The sequence below is a fragment of the Myxine glutinosa genome, chromosome 6, assembly GCF_964187855.1.
Source record: "Myxine glutinosa chromosome 6, kmMyxGlut1.1, whole genome shotgun sequence".
Lineage (NCBI taxonomy): Eukaryota > Metazoa > Chordata > Myxini > Myxiniformes > Myxinidae > Myxine > Myxine glutinosa.
Genome location: NC_136266.1, coordinates 154,157,819 through 154,183,435, shown reverse-complemented (window position 1 = coordinate 154,183,435; position 25,617 = coordinate 154,157,819). Strand labels below are relative to the sequence as shown.

The window sequence follows — 25,617 nt, the reverse complement described above, 5'->3', positions numbered from 1 at the left end:
CATGCACAGGTTTGAGCTGGGAGGGGAGGTGGTTCCATCATTGGTAGAGGCCCCTGTGAAGAGTTTGGGAAGATGGTATACAGTGGAGTTGAATGATGTGGGAAGAGTGGAGACGGTCAGAAACAAGCTTTTGAGAGGTTTGAAGAGGATTGATGGATGTGGTTTGCCAGGTAAGTTGAAGGTATGGTGTTTGAAGTTTGGGTTGATGCCACGAGTATTGTGGCCATTGATGATGTATGATATTGCAATTGGGCATGTAGACTGTAGAGAGGATGGAGGTTGTGGTGAGTGGGTTTGTGAGGAGGTGGTTGGGAGTGCCACGCTGTTTGACGAACATTGCCTTTTATGGTCAGGGTGGAAAACTCCAGTTTCCCTTGACATCATTAACCGAGGAGTTTAAGGTGGCGAGGGTGCGGGAGTTCATGATGTTGCGGGATTCAAGTGATGCAGTGGTAAAGAATGCTCTCCCAGAGAAGAAGGGAAGTCGGAAGTGGAATGCAAGAGCAGAGGTGGACGAGATGGAGGAGCGGTTGCAACAGGAGGAGGTCATGGGGATGGTACAGCATGGGAAGCATGGCTTGGGGTGGATGGAGCATGAGCGATGGGGAAAGGCATGTGTGAAAGCGATGGGGAAAGGCATGTGTGAAAGAGAGGAGGAAGATGGTTGAGAGGGAGTTGAGAAGAAAGGAAGAGGAGGGGAGATATGTGAAAGCAGTCGGTCAGGCACAGCAAGGTGCTTGGACTAAGTGGAAAGGTGTGCGGGTGAGGATATTGAAGTGGCAAGAGATTTGGAGGATGGAGCCAATATTGTTGAATTTCCTGTTGCGGGCAACGTATGATGTGCTTCCGTCACGAGTAAACTTGAGATTGTGGGGGTTGTTGCAGGAGGAGAGATGTTATTTGTGTGGAGATGTGGGAACGGTGCAGCATGCACTGAGTGCATGCTCAGTAGCATTGGCAGCAGGAAGATATAGGTGGCAACATGATCAGGTGCTGGCGGTGGTGGTGCAGATGGTGCAACAAGAGGTGCTGAGATCGAGAGAGAGAAGAGTGGGGAAGGAGACTGATGGGGGAGAGGTGTGGTTTGTCAAAGAGGGCCAAGTGGAAAGAGGTGGAAAGAGGAGGAGGTGGTGGAAAACAAGAGGGCTGTCAGATGCTTGTGATTGGCAGGTGGTGGCAGACCTAAAGCCACAATTGGTATTCCCAGAGGAGATCTGTGTGACAAGGTTGCGGCCTGACATTGTCATTTGGTCAAGTGCAACAAGACAGGTCATCTTAGGGGAGTTGGCGGTACCTTGGGAAGAGAACATGGAGGAGGTGCACGAGAGGAAGAGAGGAAAGTACAGTGAGCTGGAGGCAGAGTGCCGGGAGAAGGGTTGGCGCGTTTCATGTCTGCCATTTGAGGTGGGGTGAAGAGGGTATATTGGCAATTATTCCTTTTCTGCATTTCTTGCTAGGCTGGGAGTGTGTGGGACAGAAAGAATGAGGATGTGTGACAAGGTGGCCCAGGTTGCCTTGAAAGGCTCATTTTGGATATGGAGGAGGTTTATGGAGGCACGTCGAACAGTGTAGGTTGGTTGTGTGTGTGTGTGTGTGTGTGTGTGTGTGTGTGTTTTTGTTGTTTTTTTTAACCATTATTACTTCTTATTTTGTGTATATGAGTGAGTGGGTGAGGGTGTGTGTTTTTGCATTAATTAATTTTTGCATGAGTGTGTTGAGTGGTGTAGGATGTAAGGGTAGGTGGCTGTTTGGTTGGTGTTCTGTATGTATTTGTGTGTATGGGTGTGTATGTGTGTGTATTAAGGATCTAGTGTGTTTTGTTGGTGAGTGGTGAAGGGTATAAAGGTGGGTGTTTGAGTGTTCCACCATGTTTGTTTGGTGCTGTGGATTCTGGATGTGGAGGTGTTGTTGTTGTTGTTGTTGTTGTTCGCACTGGCTGGGGGTGGGGGTATGTACGCATCTAGATGCAGTTGCTGCATGTGGATGTGTACGTGCCCCTGCTGGCCCACCTTAGCTGACCGTATCGAGGTTGAAGGGCCGAAACGGGCTGATGCTGAGGACCTCGACTGAGGACCCGGTCAGTGCGGCACACTTGTGGTGTGTTTTGAACTTTTATATATATATATATATATATATATATATATATATATATATATATATATATATATATATATATATACATATATACAGTGATCCCTCATTTATCGCGGGGGTTACGTTCCAGAACCCCCCGCGATAGACGAAAATCCGCGAAGTAGCGACCATATTTTTATTTTATTATTTATATATATTTTAAAGCTTTATGACCCTCCCCACACTCCTATTAACCTTTCCCACACTCTTATTAACCTTTCCCATACTCTTATAAACACTTCCTATACTCTTAAACACTTTTTACACTCTTAAACATACGTAATTTTAACAACATATAAAATTCTAATGGGTACTCACCATTGAAGATACTGTAGCGAGATATTGAAGATACTTGGGTTCCCCAAGCAAGACCAGCATCAGAATCTCCTTGCTCCAGCCGGTGACGTCACCGGCGGGGATCCGCGGCGCAAGTGGCTGGTCACGTGACCACCAAAGCGTGTCGCGCGTGCGGGTATAATCAGCTACACCTGTTGATCACGTGACCACCGAAGCACGCCACGCTTGAGAGGCGTGGCTTTCGGTTTCAGTGCCTGGTTGTGCTTTATAATGCAGCCCGATAAACGGGCTTTACAGTGTTCCCGAGTTGGTTTTGAGAATAAATGTCTTCTCGGACGAGTTTGTGTCTTGCCCGTCATTTCGTCCGTATCAAGCAAGAGCCCCGGCTCTTCAATACTACATACTTGCGTGATGAAGATGATGATGATGAATTAGCTGTGCAGTACTTATGACGATGAAGGTGATGACGATGATGAATGTACTGCACAGCCAGAAAGAGCATTACAGTTACCCATTACGTGGGTAACAACGCAAGTGGAAGCTGCCGCAGCCGCATCTGCGTTTTCCATACGCACGACTCTTTGTCTCTCCTTCTACTGTACACTATGTACAGTATTTTATTTCTTGTAATATGTTTTAATAACTGTATTTTTCTTATTTTTTTACGTTTTTTAATTTTTTAGGCTAGAAAATGCTTATTTTACCACAAAAATATTTAAAATAGTAGTATATAAAAATACATTTATACCGCAAAATCCCGCGATATAGCGAAAAATCCGCGATATAATTTTACATATACTAGCGAGAAAAACCCGCGATGTACCGAAGCCGCGAAAAGTGAACCGCGATATAGCGAGGGATGACTGTATACGTATATATATATATACACAACAACAACAACAACATGGATTTTAAAAGGCCATTTTCCCTGCTAGAGCGGGGGTTAGCCTTGCGGTCCCCATGACAATCTTCTCCATTTTGCCCTATTTTCTGCATCTCTCCTTGTTAACCCCCTTGCCCGCATTTCTTCTTCCACCATCTTTAGCCAAGTCTTTCTCGGTCTTCCCCGTCTTCTACTTCCTTCTACATTCATTTCCATCACTCTTCTCAACCAGTAACTTTCATTCTTCCTCAACACATGACCAAACCATCTCAACCTGTTCCTCTTCACAGCATCAATCACAGGCTCTATTCCCATCATCTTTCGCAATTCATCATTTGTCTTCCTCTCTCTCTCAACGATACTCCGCACATCCGTCGAACCATTCGCATTTCCACCCTTTCCAACCTTCGTTGCTGCTCTACATTCATTACCCATGTCTCGCTCCCATAAATCATAACACTTCTCACACATGCAGCATACACCTTTCCCTTCAGCTTCAACGACACTCCCCTCATCATCAGCACGCCACTCAATTCCCGAAACTTCTTCCATGCACATCTCACTTGAGCAACCGTTGCCGAGTCTGATCCACCTTCTCCATTCAGCATGTCTCCGAGGTAGCAAAATGTTTTCACACCTTCCAGCTTCACGCCGTCTCCAAGATCCAACTCAACATTTCCTCCATCTGCATGCTCCCTCTGTGCACACCTTACATTTGAATGTAGCTGCCACACTGGTTAATGACCCTCTCAGACCACTACATTTTTGATGAACCCACTCAGCGCACATTGTACACTGAATGGAGTTCACTCCGACACCCTTCCGACACACAGCACAGGGCCACTTCCCAGTTCTTTCCACCTCGCCACATGCTTTACCACTTGCCATCACCTTCGTCTTTCCGATATTCACCTTCAGACCTTTTGTCTCCATACATTCCTTCCACGTGTTCATCTTTTCCTTCAGTCCATCCATACTTTCCGCAATCAACACCAGATCATATGCATACAACAACTCCCACGGTAAACCCTCCTTTACGTACTGAGCCAGCACCTCCATCACAGCTACAAATAGTAGTGGACTTAGTACCGACCCCTGATGCACTCCCACCTTCACCTCAAACTCACCACTGTTCCCGTCCTTCGTCCTTACAGCTGTGCGCGCTCTTTTGTACATTGCCATCACTACTCTGATCAACCATTCTTCCACTCCTAATTTCCTCAATGCCCATGTCAATACTTTGCGTGGAACCCGATCGAATGCTTTCTCCAGATCAACAAACCCAAGAAACAACTTCTTCCTCTTCTCCATGTACTTCTCCTCCAACTGCCTCACAATGAAAAGCGCGTCTGTCGTTCCTCTTCCTGGCATGAATCCAAACTGCATTTCGTCGATCTTCACTTTCTTCCTTATCCTCCTCTCCAACACCCTTTCCAATACCTTCATTCCATGCTCCAATAACTTTATCGCTCGGTACGAGCCACACTCCAGAGGGTCACCTTTCCCCTTGTATAGAGGGACGAGGGTACTCAGTTCCCAATCCACTGGAATGCGGCCTTCTTTCACCACCAGATTACAGATCTTTGTCATTCTCTTCACACCCCAACTTCCTGCTGCCTTCAACATATCTCCCACAACTCCCGTCGGCCCTCTCGCTTTTCTACCCTTCATTGCTTTTATCGCTTCCTCAACTTCCTTCTCAGTTATCTTCTCTGCCGGTCCTAAAACTGTTACTCTCCATGTTGCCATCCCATTCATTCTCTGCATTGAACAGCATTTCCATATATCTTTTCCATCTTCCTTTAATTCCATCTGGGTCCACAATGATTTGTCCCACTTCATCCTTCAAGCAACTCACCCCCATCACATCACACCTCTCTTTCGCTATCTGCTTTGCAATCCTGAATACTGCTTTCTGACCCTCTTCCGAATCCAAGCGTTCTCCGAACATTTTCCTACATGCCTCCTGCGCCTTTGCTACCTCTTTCTTTGCAGCCTTCCTGGCTGCCTTATAACTTTCATGCTCTGCTGTTTCTGCTCCCGTACCCTTCGCCTTCTGCCACTCCTTGAACTTCTTCCTCTTCTCGTCAATCCTCTTTCCAACTTCATCATCCCACCACCATGTTTCCGAGTGCCTCGGTGGTCCTTTTGTCCATCCACATCCCTCACCAGCGGCTCCCAACAGACTAGCTTTCATTGACATCCAACCACTTTCAAGCTCAACCACATCATCCTCGACCCTACTCAGCCTCTCTTTTAATGCCTCCCTTACTGTCACCTCTTTCAACCTCCACACCTTCATTCTCGGTTGGTACTTCACCCGCCAAGCTCTCCTCGCACCTTTCACCCTTACGTCGCAGACAACCAAGTGGTGCTGTGAAACAGCCTTCTCCCACGGGATCACCTTTGTGTCTCGGAGGTGCCCCCTATCTCGCCTACGCACCATCAGGTAGTCAACGGTTGTCGTCGACCCACCTGACGTGTATGTAACAAGCTTATTATCCTCTTTCTGGAACTGAGTATTACAAATCAACAAATCAGCTTCATCAGCAAACTCCAAAATCCTTTCACCTTCTCCATTTCTCACACCATATCCGTAACCCCCATGAACTCCATCAAAACCATCCATACTCCTTCCCACATGTCCATTTAGGTCTCCTCCTACCACAACAACTTCCTCATCTTTCACGTTTTCCATCAGCTTCTCTATCGCACACCAGAACTTGTCCTTCTCTTCATCGCTTCGACCAACCTGCGGAGCATATCCCGAGATGACGTTCACCAAGACCTTTCCAATCATCATTTTCACCATCATCAACCTATCACTCACTCTAGTCACACTCACCACACTGTCTACAAACTCCTCAGAAAACAGGACACCAACACCATTCACGCCCTCCAGGCACCCTTGCCACACAAACTTGTATTTCTGTCCCTGCCTACCCTTCACCATTCTCACACCACTTCCCTTCCATCTCGTCTCTTGCACACAACATATGTCCACTCTTCTTCTGACCAATACTTCCACCACTTCTCCTGATCTCCCTGTCATTGTCCCTACATTCCATGTCCCAAACCTCAGAAACCGATCTCCACTTCGGGCTGTTCCCTGCCCATATGTAGTTGTAATTGTCATGGTTCTCTTTTTGAGGCAATGTTTTTATGGCCGGATGCCCTTCCTGACGCCAACCCTCTTAGTCGCCTCTTACGACACACGCAGGGATATGGCGTACCTATTCTTATCCAGGGTACACACTGGGAAGCGTTTAAAACATGGAAATTCTGGGGGGTGGGGGGTGGGGGGCATCAGCATCACGGCTGCGGTTTAAACATATTTAAATAAATATTTAAACAAAACCATGAAAAACAATCTGGGAAAAGTCTCTAAGTGAGAACGTGGATTTGAGAAAGCAGGAACAGAGGTGAAAGAAAAACGAGATATAGATATGTGAGATATATGATATATGATATATGATATATGAATGAATGAATGAATGATCGTTTAAAGGCCATTTTCCCCGCTAGAGCGGGGGTTAGCCTTGCGGGCCCCATGACAATCATGGTTCCCTGTTTGAGGCAATGTTTGTATGGCCGGATGCCCTTCCTGACGCCAACCCTTGGTCACGCTCTTACGATGCGCAGGGATACGGGGTACCTATTCCAAATCGGGGTACATACCCTGATCATTCATCCCAGCAAGCTGGTGCTCAATTTGCCGACCTCGGAAGGATGACAGGCTGAGTCAACCCCCCTGGCGTTAATTCAGCGATCGACCGGGATTCGAACCCAGGATCCTAGGATCCCAAGACGGCACGCTAACCGCTAACCGCTAAATCATCAATGATCTCTCTGACTCTCTCGAAAATCCTCTCTATCTCTTTGCTGATGACTCCACTCTCTGCCGCTCCATTCCTCTTCCCTCAGATCGGCAGTCTGCTGCCTCCTCACTCTCTGAAGACCTGGACAAAATCACAGACTGGTCAAACAAGTGGAACATGTCTTTCAATCCTGACAAATCTCACACTCTTACTATGTCTCTCCGAAAAGATCGACTGGACAACCCTCCCATCTACTTTCTCAACAATCCTCTCCAAGAAGTTCTGTCGCTCAAGATTTTGGGTCTCACTATCTGCCATGATCTTTCTTGGGAAAACCACATTTCCAAGCTGGCCTCCAAAGCCAGTCACCGACTGGGCATCCTCCGTCGTGCGAAGTCCTTCCTCGGCACACCTGAGCTCCTCACCACATACAAGGCTTTCATCCGCAGCTCAATGGAATACTGTTCTCCCCTATGGGCCGGTGCTCCTGCCTCACACCTAGCTCGGCTTCACGCTGTTGAAACCAAAGCTTTCAGAATTATTGGAATCTCCCGCGATGAAGCTATCTCTGAGGGCCTTTCACTCACTCACCGCAGGCAGGTAGGTGGTCTTTCTGTCTTCTACCGACTCCTCTCCGGCCTTGCACCCCCAGCTCTCTCTGTGCTCTGTCCCCCAAATATTCCTACAGGTCGCACAAGATCTGCCAGCAACCCTCTGATGGTTAAACTGCCGAAATCTCGGCTCTCCGCTCACCTTCACTCTTTCATTCCTCTTTTCTCCCGCCTCTGGAACAAACTCCCTCACTCCCTTCAATCCCACTCCTCCCTCCAGGTCTTTAAAACAGCTGTTCACCACCATCTCTTATCTTCCCCCATCCAAAACCTTGATCTTTTCTACCCCCGCTAATTCACCCCAGATCCACCTTGTTTGAAATTCCAACTTCTTTCCTGGAAGTCCTGGCAGTGTCCATATGTTTTATACCTCTCCCACTGCCCCCTTCCCACGCCCCCCCCCCCCAAAGCCCTCGCCCTCTCTCAGATCTCTCGATGTCTCCATGTCTCTCGGTCCCTGCTCTCAAATGTTGTGTTTGTGTCCTTCCCCCTCTCTCCCCATCTTGTCTACCGCTCCCTATGTTATATGTTTTATGTGTCGGTTTGTCTTTCTGTGTGATTAATGTTCGCTCTTTCACGAGCCTCGATATTGTATACAAAAAAAAAAAAAAAAAAAAAAAAAAAGCCAACACCAGGCTTGATATATGATATATGATATATGATATATGATATATATATATATATATGTCTTGAACTTGAACAAGTTGGCAGTTGTTTGGAATCTTCTCCACTTGTAGATGATCTTCCGGACAATCGAATGATTGATTTCAAATTGTTTGGAGATCTTTTTAAATCCCTTCCCAGACTCGTAGGCATCTATAACCTTCTTTCTGAAGGCCTCAGAGCTCTTTTGATCTCGGCATGGTGACGCCACACACTTCAACAACAAAGAGCAAACCAAACTAAATGTCTGAGGTTTAAATAAGCCACGTTCCTTCAAGATCCTCTCTAACGATGTTCTAATCATTTGCACCTGAGCTGGTGCACCTGATTCTAATTTTAGGTATTTGAAGTAGTGATAAATGTAGGGGTGTACTTACTTTTTCCACATGCGAAATTTGCATTTATGTTTATTTAAATTATACAATGGACTCCAAAATGTAAATGTTTCATGATATTTGTTATATTATATCACCTTTATCTATCAATATTGTTGAAATGAACATCAAATGGCTGTATGTTGAAATATGTTGAAAAAGTCAAAACTTTACATGGGGTGTCCTTACTTTTTCACATGACTAACTCTAACACAAGGATCAATATCAAACTAAGCTTGGTGTTGGCTTTATGGTTAAGGTGGCTGGGTTAAGATCCTCGGGTCTTGATTTAAATCCCCTGTCATGCCGTTCAATTAACACCAGGCGGATCGACTCAGCCTGTCATCCTTACGAGGTCAGCAACATGCATACCAGCTCGCTTGTAAGACAAGATAAGATAAGAAGAATTTTATTTCGCCAAGTGGAAAAATACATGGAAGGGAGAATTGCATCAGAAGCACACCTAAGCCCCCAAAAATGATGCAACCAAGCATCCACATGCTGGATACGAATAAAGAAATAAAATATCAAACTATTCCACACCACTTATCTCGACATACATTGCATGAGGTGCAGTCCCTAAAACACCTTGTCCAAACTGTGCCATACTGGCATCAAATACTAGTCAAAGTGTACGTACTCTACAAAGAGTTAAAGCATTTAGAGCCACACCCATTGATTACAAGGCTTTCATACAGAGTTCCATGGAGAATGGTTCCTCACTTTGGAATGGTTCTCCTGCTTCCCACCTTGGTCCTCTTGAAGTGGTCGAAAACAAGGCCTTCCGAACCATTGGAATGTCAAGTCAGGAGGCTCATTCTCAGGAAACGTCACTCACTCTTCCATTGGCAGCCAATTGGTGGGCTCTCTATTTTACACAAGCTTACATTTGGCCTTGGTCATTTTACCCTCTCCTACCTCTGCTCTCCACAAGCCATCCAAGTTCCTCACAAAACCAGGGATCTCTGAACTCCACTTGGCACGCCTTGCTTAACTTGCTCATGACATTTATTCCATACCAAAAATACCAAAAAGGTTTCGCTGGGAACAAATCAGTCAATGGTGAAAATTAAAAACAGTCATGTCCACTTACCCAACCACGTGGCAGCAACAAATGAGTTGATGTTAGTATAAATAGAGAAACGGTTTTTCAAGGAAATGGAAATTGCACAATCTACATACCTGAAAACAATAACGTTGTGGCAAAAAATTCTGGCAAAACAAATAACATGCAAATTTAAACCAGATCATTTAACCCCACTACACCCTATATTCACCCACAATGAACCATGGATCAATGTAAAATAAAACTAGAACGGGCACTCGGTAGAGCGCATACCTTCGCCGCAGCTACTGTTCTGTACTTGGTAAAAATACGATTTTGACCTTTTCGTGACCTTGACCTTGACCTTTGACCCGATTGCTCCCAAAATCTAATCAAATGTGTCCCGTATAATAACCAATCATCCCACCAAATTTCATGCAATTCGGTTGAATACTTTTTGAGTTATGCGAATAACATACACACACACACACAGACATACAAATAAATACACAGCGATCAAAACATAACCTTCCGCTTTTGCGAAGGTAATGAACTTTCCCATCAATGCCAACAATGTTTGTTAATCTCACCTGCATCAAAATGAGGACACAACGTGTTGCTGTTTGGTCTACCAAAGCAACTGCTCGTTCTCCAACTTGCCCTGCCCAACACAAAAGCTGCAGCCAATCAGAGCTGTTGGCCGTGTTGTCGAAAATTCCCACTCCCATTCGTAATTCTTGATAAGCTGAGACAGCCATGTAGTGTAACAAGGATCGAATGACTGAAGCGATGGAGAAGTGGTTGCCTAGGAAATTAGCAAGGAAATATGAAAAGTGAAGTGAAATAATGAGAAAAAATGAAAAAATACACAAACTATTATTATCAAGACAAAATAAACTATTTTCTTTGAGAGATTCAAGGAAGACAGGAAACAGCCAATGGACCAAAATAAATATTCACATGAGCTGGAAACACGAGGTAGAGTTAGTACAAACAAAAGAAGAAGAGATTCAAGTTTGCTTCGTTTTTTTTTTTTTTGTATACAGGATCGAGGCTCGTGAAAGAGCTAACATTTATCACACAAAAAATCAAGCAGACACACAAAACATATAATAAAGGGAGTGGTAGACAAGATGGGGAGAGAAGGGGAAGCATACAAACAACATTTGGGAGCAGGGACATCGGGAGATCTGTGGGAGGGAGAGGGCTTGGGGGGAGGAGGTGTGGAAAGGGGTTGGGGGAGGGGGGTGGGAGAAGTATAAAACACAAGGAAACTGAAAGGACTTCCAGGAAAGAAGCTGGTATTTCAAAGTGGATCTTGGGTGAAATTAGCGGGGGTAGAAAAGATCAAGGTTTTGGATGGGGGAAGATAAGAGATGCTGGTGAACAGCTGTTTTAAAGACCTGGAGAGAGGAGTGGGATTGAAGAGAGTGAGGGAGTTTGTTCCAGAGGTGGGAGAAAAGAGGAATGAAGGAGTGAAGGTGAGCAGAGAGCCGAGATTTCGGCAGTTTAACCATCAGAGGGTTGCTGGCAGATCTTGTGCGACCTGTAGGAATATTTGGGGGACAAAGCACAGAGAGAGCTACTTGCTTGCCTGTCACTGTAAATACTTGCTTGCCTGTCACTGTAAATACTTGCTTGCCTGTCACTGTAAATACTTGCTTGCCTGTCACTGTAAATACTTGCTTGCCTGTCACTGAAATACTTGCTTGCCTGCCACTGTAAATACTTGCTTGCCTGCCACTGTAAATACTTGCTTGCCTGTCACTGTAAATACTTGCTTGCCTGTCACTGTAAATACTTCCTTGCCTGTCACTGTAAATACTTGCTTGCCTGCCACTGTAAATACTTGCTTGCCTGTCACTGTAAATACTTGCTTGCCTGTCACTGTAAATACTTGCTTGCCTGTCACTGTAAATACTTGCTTGCCTGTCACTGTAAATACTTGCTTGCCTGTCACTGTAAATACTTGCTTGCCTGTCACTGTAAATACTTGCTTGCCTGCCACTGTAAATACTTGCTTGCCTGCCACTGTAAATACTTGCTTGCCTGCCACTGTAAATACTTGCTTGCCTGTCACTGTAAATACTTGCTTGCCTGTCACTGTAAATACTTGCTTGCCTGTCACTGTAAATACTTGCTTGCCTGTCACTGTAAATACTTGCTTGCCTGCCACTGTAAATACTTGCTTGCCTGCCACTGTAAATACTTGCTTGCCTGCCACTGTAAATACTTGCTTGCCTGCCACTGTAAATACTTGCTTGCCTGCCACTGTAAATACTTGCTTGCCTGTCACTGTAAATACTTGCTTGCCTGTCACTGTAAATACTTGCTTGCCTGTCACTGTAAATACTTGCTTGCCTGTCACTGTAAATACTTGCTTGCCTGTCACTGTAAATACTTGCTTGCCTGACACTGTTAATACTTGCTTGCCTGCCACTGTAAATACTTGCTTGCCTGCCACTGTAAATACTTGCTTGCCTGTCACTGTAAATACTTGTTTGCTTGACACTGTTAATACTTGCTTGCCTGCCCCTGTAAATACTTGCTTGCCTGTCACTGTAAATACTTGCTTGTCGGCCACTGTAAATACTTGCTTGCCTGCCTGTCTCTGTAAATACTTGCTTGCCTGCCTGTCTCTGTAAATACTTGCTTGCCTGCCTGTCTCTGTAAATAATTGCTTGCCTGCCTGTCTCTGTAAATACTTGCTTGCCTGCCTGTCTCTGTAAATACTTGCTTGCCTGACACTGTAAATACTTGCTTGCCTGTCCCTGTAAATACTTGCTTGCCTGCCTGTCTCTGTAAATACTTGCTTGCCTGCCTGTCTCTGTAAATACTTGCTTGCCTGCCTGTCTCTGTAAATACTTGCTTGCCTGACACTGTAAATACTTGCTTGCCTGTCACTGTAAATACTTGCTTGCCTGTCACTGTAAATACTTGCTTGCATGTCACTGTAAATACTTGCTTGCCTGTCACTGTAAATACTTGCTTGCCTGTCACTGTAAATACTTGCTTGCCTGTCACTGTAAATACTTGCTTGCCTGTCACTGTAAATACTTGCTTGCCTGTCACTGTAAATACTTGCTTGCTTGTCACTGTAAATAGTTGCTTGCCTGCCTGTCTGTAAATACTTACTTGCCTGTCACTGTAAATACTTGCTTGCCTGCCTGTCTGTAAATACTTGCTTTCCTGTCACTGTAAATACTTGCTTGCATGCCTGTCTCTGTAAATACTTACTTGCCTGTCCCTGTAAATACTTGCTTGCCTGCCTGTCTCTGTAAATACTTGCTTGCCTGCCTGTCTCTGTAAATACTTGCTTGCCTGACACTGTAAATACTTGCTTGCCTGTCACTGTAAATACTTGCTTGCATGCCTGTCTCTGTTAATACTTACTTGCCTGTCACTGTGAATACTTGCTTGCCTGCTTGTCTCTGTAAATACTTGCTTGCCTGCTTGTCTCTGTAAATACTTGCTAGCCTGTCACTGTAAATACTTGCTTGCCCTCCAATGTAAATACTTGCTTGCCTGCCAGTGTAAATACTTGCTTGCCTGCCAGTGTAAATACTTGCTTGCCTGCCAGTGTAAATACTTGCTTGCCTGCCAGTGTAAATACTTGCTTGCCTGCCAGTGTAAATACTTGCTTACCTGCCACTGTGAATACTTGCTTGCCTGCCACTCTTACTACTTGCTTGCCTGCCACTGTAAATACTTGCTTGCCTGTCACTGTGAATACTTGCTTTCCTGCCAGTGTAAATACTTGCTTACCTGCCAGTGTAAATACTTGCTTGCCTGCCATGGTGAATACTTGCTTGCCTGCCACTGTAAATACTTGCTTGCCTGCCACTGTAAATACTTGCTTGCCTGCCACGGTGAATACTTGCTTGCCTGCCACTATAAATACTTGCTCGACGGCCACTGTAAATACTTGCTTGCATGCCACTGTAAATACCTGCTTGCTTGCTACTGTAAATGCAGGTTTGCCTGCCATTGTAAATACTTGCTTGCTGCTGTAAATACAGGTTTGCCTGCCACTGTAAATACAGGTTTGCCTGCCACTGTAAATACTTGCATTGCCAATACATGCTTGAAACTGTCTTGACTTGTCCCTTCCTATTTTGTTCGCAACATAGCATGCATCGGGGCCATTGACCCAGGGTTGATTGGCCTCTGATCGACGATAGGGTGTGGCACGTAACGCTGGTTCGCTCGGCCAATTAACATCCATTGCCCAGCCACCGGCACGGTTCCCTATCTGCTTTAGTCATCTCACAGGTACAGTAAACCGGCCCTGGGCACAAATATACGGCCAGAGGTGAGTGGTGCAGACGGCGTCCGTGGTCTTTTTACAGACGCCTTGGACTCAGTTATCTGAGAGCAGCGAGGTCCGTCACAATATATTTAAAACCAGGAAAATTAGCTCTCAAAGAGATTAATTTATATTTTTCATCGACTTGATTCTCTTCTCCCAATAATTACATTTTAATTTCCATTTTTCCCTTTTTCTTGTTTCCCTCATGGTTTTCTCTCCTTATTTTCGAAAACTACCTTTTCTCGTTTGTTTTTTTTTGTTGTTTTTTTTGTATACAGAGTCGAGGCTCGTGAAAGAGCTAACATTTATCAAACAAACAAATCAAACAAACAAGCAAACAAAGTATATGAAAAGGTCGACAAGATGGGGAGAGAAGGGGAGGAAGCACACAAACACAACATTTGAGGGCAGGGACATCAGGAGATGTGTGGGAGGCAGAGGGCCTGGGGGGAGGCAGGATAGGTATAAAACGCAAGGACACCAAGGACTTCCAGGAAAGAAGACAAAAGTCACCTCAAAAAAGTGGATTTGGGGTGAAATTAGCGGGGGTAGAAAAGATCAAGGTTTTGGATTGGGGAAGATAAGAGATGGTGGTGAACAGCCGTTTTAAAGACCTGGAGGGAGGAGTGGGATTGAAGAGAGTGAGGTTTGTTCCAGAGGCGGGAGAAAAGAGGAATGAAGGAGTGAGGGTGAGCAGAGAGTCTTGATTTTGGTAGTTTAACCATAAGAGGGTTGCAGGCAGATCTTGTGCGACCTGCAGGAATATTTGGGGGACAGAGCCCAGAGAGAGCTGGGGGAGCAAGGCCGGAGAGGAGTCGGTAGAAGACGGAAAGACCACCAACCTGCCTGCCGTGAGTAAGTGAAAGGCCCTCGGAGATAGCGTCATCGCGGGAGATTCCAATGATTCTGAACGCTTTGGTTTCAACAGCGTGAAGACGAGCTAGGTGTGAGGCAGGAGCACCAGCCCAGAGGGGAGAGCAGTATTCCATTGAGCTGCGGATGAAAGCCTTGCATGTGGTGAGGAGCTCAGGTGTGCCAAGGAAGGACTTCACACGACGGAGGATGCCCAGTCGGCGACTGGCTTTGGAGGCCAGCTTGGAAATGTGGTTTTCCCTGGAAAGATCATGGCAGATAGTGAGACCCAAAAGCTTGAGTCACAGAACTTCTTGAAGAGGATTGTTGAGAAAGTAGATGGGAGGGTTTCTTCAGTCGGTCTTTTCAGAGAGACATCGTAAGAGTGTGAGATTTGTCAGGATTGAAAGACATGTTCCACTTGTTTGCCCAGTCTGTGATTTTGTCCAGGTCTGCAGAGAGAGAGAAGGCTGCAGACTGCCGATCTGAGGGATGAGGAATGGAGCGGCAGAGAGTGGAGTCATCAGCAAAGAGATAGAGAGGATTTTCAAGAGAGTCAGAGAGATCATTGATGAAGACCAGAAAAAGCACAGGGCCCAGAACACTGCCTTGGGGAACTCCAGCCTGAACAGGAAAAGGAGATGAGAGATCTCTCCATTTATGTTATTTTCATCCCTTAATCGCTGCTGCAAATCTCTTTTGTTTTTGACCAATAGTTTGTTCATGGCACCCTTTAATCTTTTACCTTTGCTCAACTTTGTCAATCCTTTAAATTTGATATTTGGTTCCTGATCTTTGATCCAGTTCTTATGATCTATGACCTGCAACCAACACTTGATGATCCTCCTTCAACCCACTGTCTTTTTTGCTCTGATGAAGGGCAAATGCTCAAAACATCAGCTGCACTTTGATTATAACGGCAGTAAACGTACTCTGATAAACTTTCAGCTGATCAAATCCATTGTTTCACATGGAAAAGGGCCATTCATTAATAATATACAGACAGTGGGGATATGGGGGTCGCGGGAGGTTGGCTTCTTAATACATGATACTGGAGGAGCAAATCACAATTATCATATTTGTGAATATTAATTAATATCTAAAAATAAAATGGATGGACCCCGATAGCAAAACAAGTTACCTTGTGAAGGCAGAGACACTTGGTCAAGTTTCAAATGCTTGCAAACAAGGTACGGAGCCATCTTTCCGCTCCCACTCCACTGGTCAATACTGTCTCCATTGCAACACCACAAAATGTCTGACATACTATCATATGCCAAGCCTGAAAGAGTAACAAGCAAAAAATAAAGCAGTCCAAGAAAGTCATTTGACAAAGCATGGCAAGTTTATACTACCATCTTCTCAACACCTCCATAACTCAATAAATCTGGATGTTTATCCCACAATGTCTGTGCCCATAGCTAAATGGAGTACCTGCCCTCTGTTATGCTCTGTCACTATTTTGCTTTCTTTCTCTTACAATTCAGTCTTTTGAAAGACATGAAGGAAACAGCCTGCATACGAGTGTGTCTCATTCCTGAGCATCCATGTGTCTCCATGTGTTATTTTAACTTGAAAATTCTTACCCAGATATCCAGGATTTTTATCCTTCGCAAACGTCATTGATGTTTCTCCACGTCCAACTTGATGGCCATCTTTCAGACTGAAAGCCATCCACTGCCCTGCATGTACAAAACATTGTTAAGTTAAGGAATTATGACTTCATCCTTCATGTTAAATGCCAAGCACAATTATATTATTCACTGAAATAACACCAAACTTGCTCATCCCCTTCAATAATAATCAGTGTAAAATTCGTTTCCATTTGCACCACATTCAATATATTCACCTCTGTCACCGAAGATTTGTCGTCTGTCTATTTGTCTGTGAGCAGGATATCTCAAAAAGTTAAGGATGGATTCACCCCAAATTTTGTGGACAGGTTGAGTGTGTACAAGGACTAAATGATTAGATTTTGTTGAAGATCTGGATCCAGATACAATTTTTTTTTTTTTAAAGTGATTCTTCACCATATAGAGCCAAAAGCTATATACTAGTATAACATGATGTCTCAAAAGGTTATGGACGGATTCAGACAAAACTTAGTGTATGAGTGGTGTAGGTGACAATAACAAGCCGAATGGATTTTGGTTCAGGTCCAGATCCAAAACAGTCTATCACTGGGATACAAAACGTAAACTGTCCAGCCTAGCAGAAGAATGCGCACTACTGAGTGCCGTTTTAGTTTGAGGAAGATTCTGTTTCCAGTTTGAAATGAGTGGAAGATGTTTGCTGATTCGCAAACTAAGTTCACTCCTCTATGAGCTAAGTTTGTAGATTGGATAAATTGTGCCCAGTCATTGTTTCTCACGGTTAAATCATAATAAACCGTGTGTCTACGACTGTACCAACAAGTCCTTCCATCTTTAAATATTTGCTTTTGAGTTACTTATTTGGGTAAAACAGCTGAGGGCATATGATTTGCTTACTCTCGCCATTCCTCTGAATTGGCGCTGTTTACGCCATCACACAAATTCATTTCAATAATCTCCCTTTTTTTACAATCAAAAACACCTAACTCCATAGTCCCCCATAGGGCCCGATTTTTTGAATGCTGTGAATAAACTTCGGTACAACATGAGCGATTAAGGTTGTAGTCAAGTTTCCTCAGAATTGTGTGTGTAGTTTCTGAGAGGAAGGCAAATACATATTTTGGGGGGCAATCCACCCCTCCCTCCATTGACCCTCTTAGGGCCTGATTTTATTAATGCCATGAACAAACTTTGGTACATCATGGGTGGTGAAGGTTGCGGTCAAGTTTCATCGAAATTGTGTGTGTAATTTCTGAGAAAAAAAGCAAATTCCTATTTTGGGGGCAAACACCTCAGTCAACCACCTTAGACCAGGATTTTTTTAATGCCATGAACAAACTTTGGTACATCATGGGTGATGAACAGAAAGTTATCAAGTTTCATTGGAGTTGTAAGTGTAGTTTCTGAGAAGAAAGCAAATACCTATTTTGGGGGGCAACCCCCCAGTAGACCCCTCATGGGCCGATTTTCTTTGAATGCTGTGAACAAACTTTGGTACAACACTGGTGACTAAACATGGATCCACTATGACCACCGGTAGACCCCTTTAATTCCCGATGCATTTCATTCCGTGAACAAACTTGAGTTGCAACATACCAAATGTAATTTGTGCCAAGTTTGGTCACAATCCCATCAACAGTTTCAGAGAAGAAGTTGCAAGTGTTTACGGACTAATGGAGAACGTGCAATCACTTAAGATCCTCGGAACTACGTTCCTGGTGAGCTGAAACTAGGATTATATAAAAGGAAAAGGAAACAGATTGTGTGCACCTTTGGAGGACAAAAAAGCAGATGGTGAAGTGAAGAGTGAACGAGCTGTGTTGCTCGTGGTGCCGATTGTGGAGCAGAGAACCACCAAGTTGGAATTCAAGACGTACATTGGGTTTCGACAAATGTTAACCAATGATGGAGCACTTTGCAGTGTACCTAAACCTTTCGGGCGGGGGGGTCAGGGGGTGGGAGTAAAAAAAAAAGGAAAGGAATATTCGCATGTGCATATTCATATTTGAGTGTGTGTTGATCTTTTTCTGCCTGTAAGTGGCTGTGTATTGCACCCCAAAAACATCTTTCAATACCATCTTCTCGAGGGCTGGCACCACGGAATTCAGGTGTGTTGCTATTGGAACCAGGTACAAAGCCATGATAGCCAGGTCCTGGGCAGAAATTCAGCACAACTCTTTCTCCAATAGGCTCAACTTTGTGATCTCCCTGTACGAAAGAAAACAAAGGAAGTGGGAAGGTGTGAAAAAGGCAAAGGCAAAAATAATACAAACTACAGTTATGGGAACAAAATACAGTGAATAATATTGATTTTTAAAGCAAATAATGAATACACGACATGCCTAAATAGTTTCTGACAACACCAAATTATTTTTATAAATAAATAAAATTTCGTTTTATTGAACAATCGCCAAACAAAAAGTCCAAGGACTAAAAATATTTGGTGAACAGGACACTAATTAAAAAAGAAATCAATATCTATTACAAAATGTGAAGTATGGTGTCTGTCCATGCATTCATGCATCTGGCTGTCGCGTTTCCGGCTGCCGCTTCCTAACCTGCGTTTGAAAAGCTTGGCATGCAGGCAAAGCTCAACATTCAACCAGGAGAAATGAACGATACCAAAAGAGATAAATTTTAAACGTATTTGTGATGAAAAGTCTACTTAATGCGAGTGCATGGCTTAATACACATCCCTGGCTGAGGAGGGCAGTCCCCGTGGTGAGGGGCGTGATGCATATGTAATCTGCTTCTAGAGATGTAGTTTGCTGCGAGGATGACGGGAGATCACACAAAGTCATGATTCTATGAGAGCTAGGTGAGCTTTCGCTGTTTAATGGTAGTTGCTTTATTCAAATGTATTACCATGTATTCCTTGTATCTTGTAGACTAATGAAATGCTTATGATGTTTATTTGTAGATGCACCAGGTTGATTGCATTAAAGCCTCTATACATCTGAGAGGTCTTTGTTGCTCAATTCATTTTCACATCAGTATTAATACAAAATGGAATTGCTTTGTTTAACAGTGCGTTAAGATATGACCTGGGCTGACAGGATGGCCTTGAGGTATGCACACTCGCAATAAGCTGTCTAGCCTGGGATGGAATCAACACACAGTAGGTTAGGTTATGTGTGGTTAGGTGAAATTAGGTTTAGGTTGTGTGTCTGTGTGCGCGTGTGTGTGTGTGTGTGTGTGTGTGTGTGTGTGTGTGCGCGTGTCGTTGGTTGTTAGCTCCAAAAGCAGGTTTCAGAAAGTGAAACGGAGCCCTCTGGGGTGTGTGTGTGTGTGTGTGTGTGTGTGTGTGTGTGTGTGTGTGTGTGTGTGTGTGTGTGTGTGTGTGTGTGTGTGTGTGTGTGTACGTGTCGTTGGTTGTTAGCTCCAAAAGCAGGTTTCAGAAAGTGGAACGGAGCCCTCTGGGGTGTGTGTGTGTGTGTGTGTGTGTGTGTGTGTGTGTGTGTGTGTGTGTGTGTGTGTGTGTGTGTGTGTGTGTGTGTGTGTGTGTGTGTCGTTGGTTATTATCTCCAAAAGCAGGTTTCAGAAAGTGGAACGGAGCCCTCCGAGGTCTTGATGTATCCACCTCTGTGTGTGTGTGTGTATATGTCTGTGTGTATGAGTGTGTATGTGTGTACGAGTGTGTGTATGAGTGTGTGTGTACGAGTGCGTGTGTATGAGTGCGTGTGTACGAGTGCGTGTGTACGAGTGTGTGTGTACGAGTGTGTGTGTACGAGTGTGTGTGTACGAGTGTGTGTGTGTGTGTGTGTGTGTGTGCGTGTGTATGTGTGTGTGTGTGTGTGTGTGTTAATTTTTTTTATGCTGAAGGCTCCAGGCACGGACTATATAGCCTCATCGAGGCCAGGCCTGAAATAAAAGATAAGGAAAGTGTATGATGAAAAGAGTGTGGTTTGTTTGTGAGAAAGAGGCTGAAGCTAGCCCGGTAACTATAGTTTGAGTGAGACCGAAATTAAGACCAGCAATCCTGACACAGAGAGTGTAAGATAGTTCCGGGCACCACTTTAACGCTCCTAAGTCAGAACAGTAGTACTACCAACGGTGGTTGCTCTCTGCAGCCTACTACCGAAAAGCAAGTTAAAAGTAAGTAAGTTAAAAGTAAGTAAGTAAGAAAGTATGCACGCAAGTTGTTTTGCTTGCTATCCCCACACGTGGGTGGGCCTCAGGGGATGGAATGGACAGCTACCAGGTCTCAAAGTATCCACCTCGGTCAGTGTGTGTGTGTGTGTGTGTGTGTGTGTGTGTAGCATGTATGTGCATGCGTATGTGTGCATGCTGCCGTGCAGCACACAGAGACGGTATTGGGAGGGAGAGGTGCACAATAATGGATTGATTAATTGCATAATTAAAATAAATAAATAATAATCGTAAAATAATGAATTTCTTAATCAATTGGCCAATAACATACTTAAACCACCAGTGTTTCATCTGAATCTTTAACGTTTTGAAAAATAAATGAATAACTAATTAATCGAAAAGTTAAATACTTAATTGATTACTTGATGAATCAATACATCAACATATCCTCAATAGCCAAATCACTTAGTCGCTATCGAGTGCAAATATTAGCTTCCTAGCTCAAAAGGTTTAGAAGTTTGACCGAGAGTTGACCTTTGACCTTTTGACCTCAAACAACAACAACAACAACAACAACAACAACAACAACAACATGCATTTTAAGGCCATTTTCCCTGCTGGAGCGGGGGTTAGCCTTGCGGTCCCCATGACAATCTTCTCAATTTTGCGCTATTTTCTGCATCTCCCCTTGTTAACCCGCTTGCCCGCATTTCTTCTTCCACCATCTTTAGCCAAGTCTTTCTCGGTCTTCCCAGTCCTCTACTTCCTTCTACATTCATTTCCATCACTCTTCTCAACCAGTCACTTTCATCCTTCCTCAACACATGACCAAACCATCTCAACCTGTTTCTCTTCACAGCATCAATCACAGGCTCTATTCCCATCATCTTTCGCAATTCATCATTTGTCTTCCTCTCTCTCAACGATACTCCACACATCCACCGAACCATTCGCATTTCCACCCTTTCCAGCCTTCGTTGCTGCTCTACGTTCATTGCCCATGTCTCGCTCCCATAAATCATAACACTTCTCACACATGCAGCATACACCTTTCCCTTCAGCTTCAACAACACTCCCCTCCTCATCAGCATGCCACTCAGTTCCCGAAACTTCTTCCATGCACATCTCACTCCAGAAACCGTTGCCGAGTCTGATCCACCTTCTCCATTCAGCATGTCTCCGAGGTAGCAAAATGTTTTCACACCTTCCAGCTTCACGCCGTCTCCAAGATCCAACTCAACATTTCCTCCATCTGCAGCTCCCTCTGTGCACACCTTACACTTCAATGTAGCTGCCACACTGGTTAATGACCCTCTCAGACCACTACATTTTTGATGAACCCACTCAGCACACATTGTACATTGAATGGAGTTCACTCTGACACCCTTCCTACACACAGCACAGGGCCACTTCCCAGTTCTTTCCACCTCACCACATGCTTTACCACTTGCCATCACCATCATCTTTCCGATATTCACCTTCAGACCTTTTGTCTCCATACATTCCTTCCACTTGTTCATCTTTTCCTTCAGTCCATACATACTTTCCGCAATCAACACCAGATCATCTGCATACAACAACTCCCACAGTAAACCCTCCTTTACGTTCTGAGCCAGCACCTTCATCACAGCTATAAATAGTAGTGGACTTAGTACCGACCCCTGATGCACTCCCACCTTCACCTCAAACTCACCACTGTTCCTGTCCTTCGTCCTTACAGCTGTGCGTGCTCTTTTGTACATTACCATCACTATTCTGATCAACCATTCCTCCACTCCTAACTTCCTCAATGCCCATGTCACTACATCGAGTGGAACTCTATCGAATGCTTTCTCCAGATCAACAAACCCAAGAAACAACTTCTTCCTCTTCTCCATGTACTTCTCCTGCAACTGCCTTTCAATAAAAAGCACGTCTGTCATTCCTCTTCCTGGCATAAATCCAAACTGCATTTCGTCGATCTTCACTTTCTTCCTTATCCTCCTCTCCATCAACCTTTCCAATACCTTCAATAACTTTATCGCTCGATACGAGCCACAGTCCAGAGGGTCACCTTTCCCCTTGTATAGAGGGATGAGGGTACTCAGTTCCGAATCCACTGGAATGCGGCCTTCTTTCACCACCAGATTGCAGATCTCTGTCATTCTCTTCACACCCCAATTTCCTGCTGCCTTCAACATATCTCCCACAACTCCCGTCGGCCCTCCGCTTCTCTACTCTTCATTGCTTTTATCGCTTCCTCAACTTCGTTCTCAGTTATCTTCTCCGCCGGTCCTAAAACTGTTACTCTCCATGTTGCCATGCCATTCATTCTCTGTATTCAACAGCATTTCCATACATCTTTTCCATCTTCCTTTAATTCCATCTGGGTCCACAATGATTTGTCCCACTTCATCCTTCAAGCAACTCACCCCCATCACATGACACCTTTCTTTCGCTATCTGCTTTGCAATCCTGAATACCGCTCTCTGCCCCTCTTCCGAATCCAAGTGTTCTCTGAACATTTTCCTTCATGCCTCCTGCGCCTTTGCTACCTCTTTCTTTGCAGCCTTATAACTTTCATGCTCTGCCTTTTCTGTCCCTGTACCCTTCGCCTTCTGCCACTCCTTGAACTTCTTGCTCTTCTCGTCAATCCTCTTTCCAACTTCATCATCCCACCACCATGTTTCCGAGTGCCTCGTGGTCCTTTTGTCCATCCACATACCTCACCAACGGCTCCCAACAGACTATCTTTCATTGACATCCAACCACTTTCAAGCTCAACCACATCATCCTCGACCCTACTCAGCCTCTCTTTTAATGCCTCCCTCACTGTCACCTCTTTCAACCTCCACACCTTCATTCTCGGTTGGTACTTCACCCGCTGAGCTCTCCTCGCACATTTCACCCTTATGTCGCAGACAACCAAGTGGTGCTGTGAAACAGCCTCCTCCCCCGGGATCACCTTTGTGTCCCGGAGGTGCCCCCTATCTCGCCTATGCACCATCAGGTGGTCAACAGTTGTCTTCGACCCACCTGACAAGTATGTAACAAGCTTATTATCCTCTTTCTGGAACTGAGTATTACAAATAAACAAATCAGCTCCATCAGCAAACTCCAAAATCATTTCACCTTCTCCATTTCTCACACCATATCCGTAACCCCCATGAACTCCCTCAAACCCGTCCATACTCCTTCCCACATGTCCATTTAGGTCTCCTCCAACCACAACAACTTCCTCATCTTTCACGTTTTCCATCAGCTTCTCTATTGCACACCAGAACTTGTCCTTCTCTTCATCGCTCCGACCAACTTGCGGAGCATATCCCGAGATGACGTTCACCAAGAGCTTTCCAATCATCATTTTCACCATCATCAACCTATCACTCACTCTAGTCACACTCACCACACTGTCTACAAACTCCTCAGAAAACAGGACACCAACGCCATGCACGCCCTCCGGGCACCCTTGCCACACAAACTTGTATTTCTGTCCCTGCCTACACTTCACCACTCTCACACCACTTCCCTTCCATCTCGTCTCTTGCACACAACATATGTCCACTCTTCTTCTGACCAATACTTCCACCACTTCTCCTGATCTCCCTGTCATGTCCCTGCATTCCATGTCCCAAACCTCAGAAACAGATCTCCACTTCGGGCATCAGACGTTTCGTCGTCATAAATGGAGTGATTTCCACCCTTGCTTCGATCGGGTTCCCCACCTTGAGTTTTGACGAGAGGAGTGGGGTCCCCCACGGGCTACTTTGGGCTGTACCCTGCCCATATGCAGTTGTAATTTATTGTCATGGTTCTCTTTTTGAGGCAATGTTTTTATGGCCGGATGCCCTTCCTGGCGCCAACCCTTTTTAGTCGCCTCTTACGACACGCAGGGATACGGTGTACCTATTCTAAATCGGGGTACACACCGGGAACCTTTTGACCTCAAAAATAGTTGGTTTCCCAAATCGGTGAAGCATTATGCAAATGCTGTTAAATTTTCAAGTAAATCAGATGAAAATTGACGGTTTTTCAGACGGAAATTAGTGATTTTAGAAATTCGACATCCAGATGACCTTTGAGTGTGTGTGTGTGATGCATGATTTATTACTTGTAAAATCGAAGATTTTTCAAGTATATTGGTCGGTTCCGTTTGTGGTTCTGTCCGTTTGTCGCCGGCCTACAGGTCACAATTCTGAACCGATCGTCACGAAACTTCACCAAGTTGTATAAGTCGTCCCAATTGAGAAGCCTATTGATTTTGAGGTCAAAAGGTCAAAGGTCAACTCAAGGTCAAATTTTAAAAATCATCAATTTTGATTTAAAAAGCCGTCAATTCTCAACCGATTGACTTGAAAATTTAACAGCATTTGCATATCGAGTCATTAAATTGGGAAACATACTATTTTTGAGGTCAAAGGTCAACTCAAGGTCAACCTTCCAAAATCATAATTTCTCTGAAAAATCGTCACTTTTCTTCCTATTGACCCAAGCTTTGATCAAGATTGTCAATTTTAATTTTGATGAAATGGACAATTTGCTGTATTAATGGGAAAAAAATTCTTGGGGAGGGAGGGGGGGCTGATTTTGCAAGTATCGTGCTCTGCATGACGTCTTCTTGTTTGTTTATTTGTCCTCCATCTCTCCTTTCTTTCCTTCTCGTTTTTTGCTATGGAGCGGTGAATATTGCAAATGGTTTTTATCGGGTTCACCTGATTGCATCTGGATGGGTTTGAGGGTAAAGAGGGAGTAGTTGAAACAAATCTTATCCCACCCGGTTCCTCCTGATGGAGATTCTTCCAGAAGTGGGGGAAAAAGAGGAATGAAAGATTGAAGGTGAGCAGTGAGTCTTTATTTTGGCAGTTTCACCAGAAGAGGGTTACTGGCAGACATTGTGTGTCCTGCAGGAATATTTGGGGGACAGAGCACAGACAGAGCAGGGGGTGCAAGGCCGGAGAGTAGTCGGTAGCTA

The 25,617-nt window shown here is 44.5% G+C and overlaps 1 protein-coding gene across 1 annotated transcript in view; it reads right to left on the bottom strand.

Annotated features, from left to right (window-relative positions):
• The window catches only part of LOC137429479 (putative E3 ubiquitin-protein ligase HECTD4), a 224,760-nt gene that overhangs the window by 146,439 nt on the left and 52,704 nt on the right, over positions 1-25,617 (bottom strand). The window contains exons 8-11 of the mRNA XM_078781093.1: positions 18,653-18,785; positions 16,572-16,667; positions 16,127-16,267; positions 10,415-10,629 (exon numbers count right to left, since the gene is read on the bottom strand). Of these exons, the coding sequence (XP_078637219.1) occupies positions 10,415-10,629; positions 16,127-16,267; positions 16,572-16,667; positions 18,653-18,785 (585 nt within the window). The remainder of the gene's footprint in view (positions 1-10,414; positions 10,630-16,126; positions 16,268-16,571; positions 16,668-18,652; positions 18,786-25,617) is intronic.